At 41.1% G+C, this 8,726-nt stretch overlaps 4 protein-coding genes across 4 annotated transcripts; 2 read left to right on the top strand and 2 right to left on the bottom strand. All coding sequences in view use genetic code 12, as the record gives it.

Moving 5' to 3' along the window:
- Positions 1 to 775: 775 nt before the first annotated feature.
- Positions 776 to 2,767, bottom strand: PGUG_03445 (uncharacterized protein; the record flags this gene model as incomplete). The annotated part of the gene is made up of 1 exon (XM_001484014.1): positions 776 to 2,767. One exon carries the CDS (start codon positions 2,765 to 2,767, stop codon positions 776 to 778), a length of 1,992 nt encoding a protein of 663 aa, XP_001484064.2.
- A 29-nt stretch (positions 2,768 to 2,796) lies between these two features.
- Positions 2,797 to 3,447, top strand: PGUG_03444 (Mg-dependent acid phosphatase; the record flags this gene model as incomplete). The annotated part of the gene is made up of 1 exon (XM_001484013.1): positions 2,797 to 3,447. One exon carries the CDS (start codon positions 2,797 to 2,799, stop codon positions 3,445 to 3,447), a length of 651 nt encoding a protein of 216 aa, XP_001484063.2.
- A 740-nt stretch (positions 3,448 to 4,187) lies between these two features.
- PGUG_03443 (histone H2A) lies at positions 4,188 to 4,580 on the bottom strand (the record flags this gene model as incomplete). The annotated part of the gene is made up of 1 exon (XM_001484012.1): positions 4,188 to 4,580. One exon carries the CDS (start codon positions 4,578 to 4,580, stop codon positions 4,188 to 4,190), a length of 393 nt encoding a protein of 130 aa, XP_001484062.1.
- Positions 4,581 to 4,890: 310 nt separating this feature from the next.
- Positions 4,891 to 5,280, top strand: PGUG_03442 (histone H2B family protein; the record flags this gene model as incomplete). The annotated part of the gene is made up of 1 exon (XM_001484011.1): positions 4,891 to 5,280. One exon carries the CDS (start codon positions 4,891 to 4,893, stop codon positions 5,278 to 5,280), a length of 390 nt encoding a protein of 129 aa, XP_001484061.1.
- Positions 5,281 to 8,726: the final 3,446 nt, after the last annotated feature.

The raw sequence follows: 8,726 nt of genomic DNA, 5'->3' as shown, positions 1-8,726 counted from the left end.
GTAAAGTTTATAGTATGGCTTCCTGGATTCGTCATCTAAATTACTTCCATTCTTCGGTTAAAGTTTTGGAAAGGGTCGTTTGGTGCACTTTGTAGGATCTTCCTCCAACTCTTGTCTGACTCTCTCCTTTTCTATTTCACAATATATCAAGTACGCGTTAGAGGGTCTTTTCGGTAAATCAGGATCCCGAAGGCGCAGTGCTCCCGAGGATGGAGCATCAGGCAATGTATTCGTGCTTTTGTTCGTCAAGGATGTTCTTGCTGTCTGTGTTTCATAGCTCTTAGCATTGTTGTAATTTAGAGATTCAGTCAACAAAGTTGGAGATGGCGGGCTCGATGAAATATTGACCGCGGTTCCCTTGTCGCCCGCACTTTGATTCTCCAATCTCTCCAAAAGGATCACGTATTCCAACCTTAATCTTCTGATGAACGCCTTTGTGCGTGACAACGCCAAGGTAGCAATTTGATTACTTTCGTCCACTTCAGTTATTCGCTTCCTCAACTCATGACATTTGCGTCGAAGGCGTTGTTCTGCGATGTTAGATATTGGATGATTACAGCATGGTTTCTTTTACTTACCTTCCGGATCAAAAAATTTTATCAAGTGCCATTGACGTTTTCATCATTCAACGGCTGTGAAGGGTAATAGCCTGAGTACAATTGATGTCCGCACGACTCTATTGATGAAAGTCGCAAATTCGATACACTCTACACAGCTCCTTTAAAATATAACTCATAAAACATCAAATAACTAAGAACTAATAGAGACCTCGCAGTCACAACACGCTAGTCACTGTAGATAACACCTCAAAGTCCGAAGTCTCGTCATCCTCATCAACTACATCGCCATCAACGCTGATGATATCGTAGTCTGAAATATCATCTGTGTGACTCTCTTGTTCCGCAGCAATCAAGGACGACTCTGCATCTTCATATTCCGAGCTTGAAAGTTTTGAATTGTTCAAGCTCTCTCGAGGGAGGTTAGGAAGTATCACTTGACTCGATTGAGAAATCTCCCTACTCTTCTCTAAAGACTCCGAAACCGACTGACCTTCAATATCCTCAATTTCCTTACCAGCGTCCACAAAATCTGTTGACTCTCCATCATTCTTCGTGTCTCCAGTACCTTCTTCAGAGATCTTGAAGATACCAGACAATTGTTTTGCATTCAACTCCCAAACCGCAGTGATTGCGCCATTAGAGATTAGTAATTTGAAAGGAAACTTCATGTGGCCACTACTGAGGGGGATATTGAATTTGGCGGATCTTTGTGACTTGATTCCATGCAGTTTGCGTATCGACATATCACATATTGTCTGGCCAAAGCAGTTCATCACCTTGAAGGTAATGTTGCCGCAATCGAAATCTCTTGAAGTCAAATTTGAAAGATGTACTGTCGCCATTCCCGATGAGATAGGAACAATCTTAACCGCAAGAACTTCTTCGTTTTCCAGGGCCATGTCTGATGAGTTATTGTTTTCAACGACCAAATCGGGCGTTAATTCAAAGTTTGGTGTGTCGTCCAAAAGAAATGGGCATTCCAAAATCTTTACGGAGCCAGCCCAAATTGAAAGCTCAATGTCACCCAAATCAGTAAATTTCGAGGGTAAAGATGGCAAGTTGAACCGCTTCTTGCGCCCAGGTAGAATTGGCAAAGTGTTGTTTACCCAAAAGCTTTCCTTCGCTGTCGCTCCTGCTGAAAATCTGAATTCAAGGTCGCCACCCCCGACTGGAACATTCGAACTGTTGGTGAGTACCACTGATAGAATACCGGAATTTGAAGCAAGCTCCTTCTTTTTGAATTGTACGTTCCCTGATGTGTCATTCACTTGATTGCTTTTTAATGCGGATTCGAGCAAGGATAAAATTTTTGCATGTTGCAACTCACTGTCTTCTGATGTATCACTTGAGATGAGACCAAGAAGCTCTTGATATCTCCTTGAATTATGCAATATCCGCAGAAAGTTCGACATTATTTCCCTTGAATCTTCATTCGCAAGAAATGTTTGAATAACATCCTTGTCTTCAGGACCGAAGTTGTTTAACTGCATATCAAGGACTGATGGCTGGTTTGAACTTGATGGTATTTCGAATCTTCCTTCTGGTTTAATAATTTTGGCCATAGTATGATCAGGCTCATGGCCACCAACACACTCCTTCAGCTTCTGCAATTCAGCTTCGCATTCGCCACATAAGTCAAAATCAGGACAAACTAAACACCTGAAGCGCACTCCCCTGATAGGCTTGTAAGCAGTGGGACTACACTTGTCGCAAGATGCTGACTCGTGCACAACCAGCGACGGTGGCAAGTCAGCTTTGTCGAGTGGTTTCACATGTGAAGTAGACAACTCTTGTACAATTTCCTTAAAATGCTCAATAGCGGCTTCAACTAAGGCGTTAGCCATCTTGCCGAGATCAACAGGAAATTGCTGATCTGTGGCCGTAGGCGCAGACGTTTCGTGAGTGCTATCTCTTAACTGCAACCTGACAAGACTTTTGACTTTCAAGCTCCTCCCGAGAGTTTTGAAATCTTCGGGAGTCTCTAATGCAACGTAGCGCTTGCTCTTCTTCGACTTGCGTCTATACGACAATTTCAGGGGATTAACATCTTTCAAGTAACCTTTCGACATGATCAAAGAAGTCAAGACATTTTTATCTTTGACGGCAGATAATTCTGATCTTTCTAATACGAGACTGAACTCATCCAAAAGTGGTTGAGAAAGACCTGTCTTGGAACGTTCTATCAAAATAGTTACTGAATCCGTCATAGTCAACTTACAGCTCACTAAACTATAAGATGCAATCGGGGTGGCAACAATATGTATTTCCTGTGGCCCCGCGATTTCATATCACCCCTCTTATCTTCCTGCACAATTGCTACGCAAGAATGCGTAAATTTGCAGACTGTAAATCTATGGCACCCTACGAGTATCCGAACGCCATAGTTTTCGATCTAGATTATACACTATGGCCACTTTGGTGTGATACTCATATTAGTATGCCCTTAAAAGCTCATACGAAGAGAAAAGTATTAGACCGCTACGGCACAGAGATTGCCTTTTATAAGGACGTCGAGCTGATTTTTCTTGAGTTGGAGGCCCAAGGAGTTACAATCATAGGAGCAAGCAGAACCGCAACTCCGAGAGTAGCACAAGAGCTTTTGTCTCTTCTTCATATTGGCGAAAAGCCCGCGATCAAATACTTTCATTCGCTCCAATGGGGACAAGGTTCAAAGATCAAACATATATCGAAAGCTGCAAAAGAGTTACGAATGACCAACGAGTTGAAACAGGGAGGATTTGTGTTGTATGATGATGAATATCGGAATAGCGACGTGAAGTCGATTAATTGTACCTTCGTACACCTTGATGATGAAAGTATAGGTCTAACTCGAACCAATTTCGAGAAAGGTATTGAAACCTGGAAGAGGAAGCATGCTGTGACATAAACCTTTCGTGTTCATAAATTAGTGTATACGTATATAGAGACATGAAGAAAGAATTACCTTTGGAGTATCCTCGTGAAGGCGGCAAAGAGCTTCATGAAAAACTCGAACACGGTAGCTGACACCACAATATTATAACTAGCGAGAATTCTCCTGGATTGACTTAATAAGGGAAGCAAGGTCACGACGAGTAGCATCCGCTGGAGGACTGATTTCTTTCTAACGTTAGTATTCATCTAATCGGATAAAGTCCACTAATACTTACTTCATGGAGCCATCCTTTCATCTCATTCTCATTCCACTGGGAGACATCCGAGTGTTCGGTATCTTTAAGGCTTGATGATGTTGGAGTCTGTGCCTCGCTTTCTTTCCGATCGACAGGCTCAACTTCTATGGGTTCATTATCATCCTCGGTTGTATCTTCACCCGTGAGATACTGTGAAAGGGAATCTTTTAAGTGTGGAAATGTCTTAAAAGCAAGTAAACCAATACCTAATACTACGGCACCCGTGGTTAAAGGCAACCTCCAGTTGCGACGTGTCCGACCCTTAAGTTGTAGCGCCATTATTGAAAGAGATTAAATTTCGCCTGTGATATCAGCTAGTTTGATTATGTAATGAAATGACCATCTTCTCTTGCACCTACCTATGAAGCAGTTACTCATTTACAATCATCATAAATTATCCCTAGCATTCAATTTAGATATTATAATACACAAAGAATTAAAACCACCTTTAATAAGCTTATAATTCTTGAGATGCCTTGTCGCCCTTACCGGACTTCTTAGGCAATAAGTTCTGGTGGATGTTTGGCAAGACACCACCTTGAGCGATAGTAACGTCACCCAATAACTTGTTCAATTCTTCATCATTTCTGATAGCCAATTGCAAGTGTCTTGGAATGATTCTCGACTTTTTGTTGTCTCTTGCAGCGTTTCCGGCCAACTCCAAAATTTCAGCGGTCAAGTATTCCAAGACAGAGGTCAAGTAAACGGGTGCACCGGAACCAACTCTTTGTGCGTAATTTCCCTTTCTCAACAATCTGTGGATTCTACCAACTGGGAATGTCAATCCAGCCTTAGCGGATCTTGATGTGGAAGCTTTATCAGCGCCTGCAGATTTACCTTTACCAGACATATTTGTAATAAATTTGAGATAGTATTCACGAAATGCGCCAACAAGACGCTTTTATACAATGCGCAAATCGTACAGATCGTTAGTAAATATGTTCCGGCTTCACGCTGAGTATCGTGCTTGCGTTTACACCACGAATGCGAAATTACATCACTAACATATGCTGCGTATTTTGGATCACGCTATTTGTCGCGCGCTTCGTAGCTGCAAATTGTTTGTTTTGGTAACATTCGTGCAGTAGTATATATAGAAGGGAGCATTCATAAAGATGCGGTTAACTTATAATCTCCAACCTATAATTTGATCACATAAAATGGCTCCAAAAGCAGAAAAGAAACCCGCTTCAAAGGCTCCAGCTGAGAAGAAGCCAGCTGCCAAAAAGACTGCTTCGACTGACTCCAAGAAGAGGACCAAGACAAGAAAGGAAACATACTCTTCGTACATATACAAGGTCTTGAAGCAAACACACCCAGATACTGGTATTTCCCAGAAGGCTATGTCTATCATGAACTCTTTCGTAAATGACATCTTTGAGAGAGTCGCTTCCGAAGCTTCGAAATTGGCTGCCTACAACAAGAAGTCAACTATTTCTGCTAGAGAGATTCAAACTGCCGTGAGATTGATCTTGCCTGGTGAGTTGGCTAAGCACGCTGTTTCTGAAGCTACTAGAACTATTACTAAATACTCATCTGCTGCCAATTAGGGATTTGGTCGGTTAAGGTTTATTTTTCTTGTGTATTATTGCGTTATTTGCTTATTTCAATCGACGATTTTAGGCTATTAAGATGTAGGCTCGATGACGATCTTTTTCCTTGTATGTAGCCCAACTATGGTCCTTCTAATAGTTCAAAGGAATTTTCGGCACGTTCTCACTATGAAACTGAAAGAATTGTTTCTTTTGCGAGATTGTGGTATTCTGAAAAATCTCACATTTTTATTATAGTCGAACATTAGTTTCAAAATACAGTTATTCAACGAAGTGAGATAAGAGGAACGATAACTGTGATGACTAACTCCTAAGAAATGAACACTGATCGTGGAAATTAGAAAAGGTTCTCATTGCTTGGGCTTATGAATCAGAGTATTTTGTAATTATCAAATCAGCTCAGTCTTCACTCTACTTTCGTTACTGTAGAGTGAACCAACATCCAACACAGTTGTCACTCAGAAGCACACGTATGCCAAAATTGAAAATTGATAACGGTATTTTTCACAACCAATTTTATCTCTTCCACTACAACATGAGTCCCTATGCCCTCGCTTCGAGTGCATCCAGTGAGCATGGACGCAAGACTTTTGTGAACTCCACGTTCGCGGCGGTCAAGAGCAATCCGTTTGGTGCCTTGGCCGAACCATCTCTGGTGCAAAACTCGAGTTCTTTGTCATATTAGGCATCTCCGTTCCCTTCAGCCCCACAGAATCCGATGGCCCAATCGGCCGATGTATACGGAAATCCTCAGGGTGATAACGGTTCACCCGCAGCGCCTTCTCGTACCTCGGTAATAATCCCCATAACATCGAGCCAAACGAACTCTTGGACTACGTGCGTTCGGGTCTTCTCGAATCGGTCTATTCCTTACAGAACTTCGAACCGGGCATAAGTATCTCAATTAGGGCATGCAAGAGCAACCAATCCGGTAACCATCGTGTATCTACCTGTCTGGACATCAATCTGCAATCTGCGCTTTGTTAGGGATATAGTGGTTGGTGAAGAAGTGGCAGAACATGGTCAGGGCTTGAGTTGCGAATTCATTTCCAATTAATTAATGGAACATTGCCAAGTATGCCTATCGAAGTCGTTATCAATATGGTCGGTCTGACATGCTTTCTTCTATATCTCTGACCCAGTATAAAAGCTGAGACACCCTAAAACTAAAGTTCATGATATGCTCGTTTCAATCAGCATACGTTTGAAAGTGTCGATAGTATTTCGGTTTACTTCCGGATTAAATGACCAAACATAAAGCGATCTCCCGTTAAGAACGTATATACCATATACCGAGGAACCTACCATCGAGCCCATGAGGATGCGTGAAATAAACTCAAACGTCCACGGTTACTGCCCGTCCACATGTCGTAATCTATGGCAAGGGTAGCTATACTTGCCATTTGGGTTCTATGAACGCTTTTGATGAACTGTCCACCTGAGTGAATGGTGGCATCAGTTGAGAGGGAGGGACAATTCGGTAGCAGGGCATCTTGATCGCCTCACTAGTAACCCTTCGAGTTATGATAACCTTCCATATTCTCTCAAACTAAAATTTTTGGTCTGATCCTCTATTTGTTATGGGTAAGGGAGCCGTTGAGGTATGCACATTCTACAATTAAGCGATATGCCTCTGGTGTTTACTTGATGATTATTTTGATGAGGAGTAAAAATACAAAAATTAGGAAGACTAATTAGGACAAACATACCATCATCAACAACTCTACACACAAGTTGGGTCATATAGTAACATGAACATAAGGTGCCTCTTCAGACTACAGTTGCTTCAGTACCAAAGCATAACAACTTCCCACTTTATCTTTTGGTTTTGGCTTCCTGTCTTCTTGGTTTGATTGTATGAAATACTACATATCAATTAGGGCACCACCTTACCACCTTTCTCGCTTTCATTGCCTTAGATCAAGGCCTTTAACGTGTATGTTCGAGATCCACGGATCAATTGCGGACAAAGGATCTTGGATACGCCTACTTATCACTTGCTCTTTCAAAGCACAATGCACGGGTAGGCGATGCCACAAAGGGCAATTTAGTCTAAATTGGAAATTAGAGTTACATTGAGCTACTACCAAGGAACAACTTTCCGGAAATAGTGAGGAACAAATATTAATACGAGAAACAAGATGACAATTTTATAAGTTGTACAACGATCGTTGTAGTATTCGTCACTAGGAATGAGCTCACTTCAGGCGCATAAAGTGGAACTCACTGGTTCCACTCAAAAACCTCCACTGGTATAGCACAATTATGTACACAAAACACAATGTCAGTTACTCAAACCATAGCTCGCACAAAGCAAGATAGGTAACCACATGAGCTTTAGTCTTACATAGTAAAAGTTGTGAATATTGCATTAGATAGTCGATAAGTGGATAGCTTTAATGGCCCTCACACTATAAAGCTGATAAAATCACTATAATAGCAAAAAGGTATAATAAAAGAAATGATAGAGAATGTTACAATCAAATACATATTTGAGAAGTACACCTTCTCAAAACAGCATCAACTACTCAAAAAAAGTATACGGAGCCGTATAATGTGATTCTTCTTTGCTGGAGTGATGATGGCATTCAATAACGTGCTGTCTACAGGCTTAGACTGAGAGGGACACGGTAATTACGGTATCTACAACCTTCTACAAGTCTGTTCAGAGACGAAATGAGGATATAAGCGCAGGGCATAATGAGTCTGATGAGGGGGGTACCTGATACACTGTAGACTGTGTAACAAATCTAGGAAGCACAAACCGTAAAGACTTTATGATTCTTCCCACGTTCCAATAGCATGAATTGTTTGCCAAAATAATATATGTAGGTGTCCTTGCGGAATAGAGTACTGAGAGCATAATATCTTGTTTGAATGATATCGAGTATAGCAATCTGAGTATCCTACTGTGATCGATAGAACCAAGGACGAGTTGCTAAACAAGAAACGAGCCTTTACAGTTATCAAGTTATCGTAGCAAACTTATTGGCCGATAGAAAATACTTCTACGGCTTGGGCAAAATTTCAGATATTGGAGATGTTGTACCTAACCGGGAATCAACGTATGTTTTCAATATACATAGACTTTCTGATACCTGTTCATGAAATTCTAGAGTATGATAGAATGATAGAAGGTTGGTTATTGATGCATTGACCAGTATACTGTATTCTCGTCGTTAATGTTCTAGATGTCAATTTCAAGACTTGTTCGTCTGGGAAACATATACGGCTACTCGTGGTATGGTCTGGTTGAGAGATTTGTACATTTGATCGGCATAAGGACTGTCATACTTAGTCCTTCATGATGGCAATGTATCATTGTAGCCATTTATTGAAAAGAAGTATAGAGCGATGTCCGGTTACACGATTTAATATCATATTTCCTCCTCAACCAAATGTTATAATTGTTAATAGTATATTAAATATTGGTCGCTGTAGTT

Source organism: Meyerozyma guilliermondii, genomic scaffold, assembly GCF_000149425.1.
Source record: "Meyerozyma guilliermondii ATCC 6260 scaffold_4 genomic scaffold, whole genome shotgun sequence".
NCBI lineage: Eukaryota > Fungi > Ascomycota > Pichiomycetes > Serinales > Debaryomycetaceae > Meyerozyma > Meyerozyma guilliermondii.
Note: the sequence above shows the minus strand (reverse complement) of the source record. Positions and strands in the feature narration are given on the sequence as shown.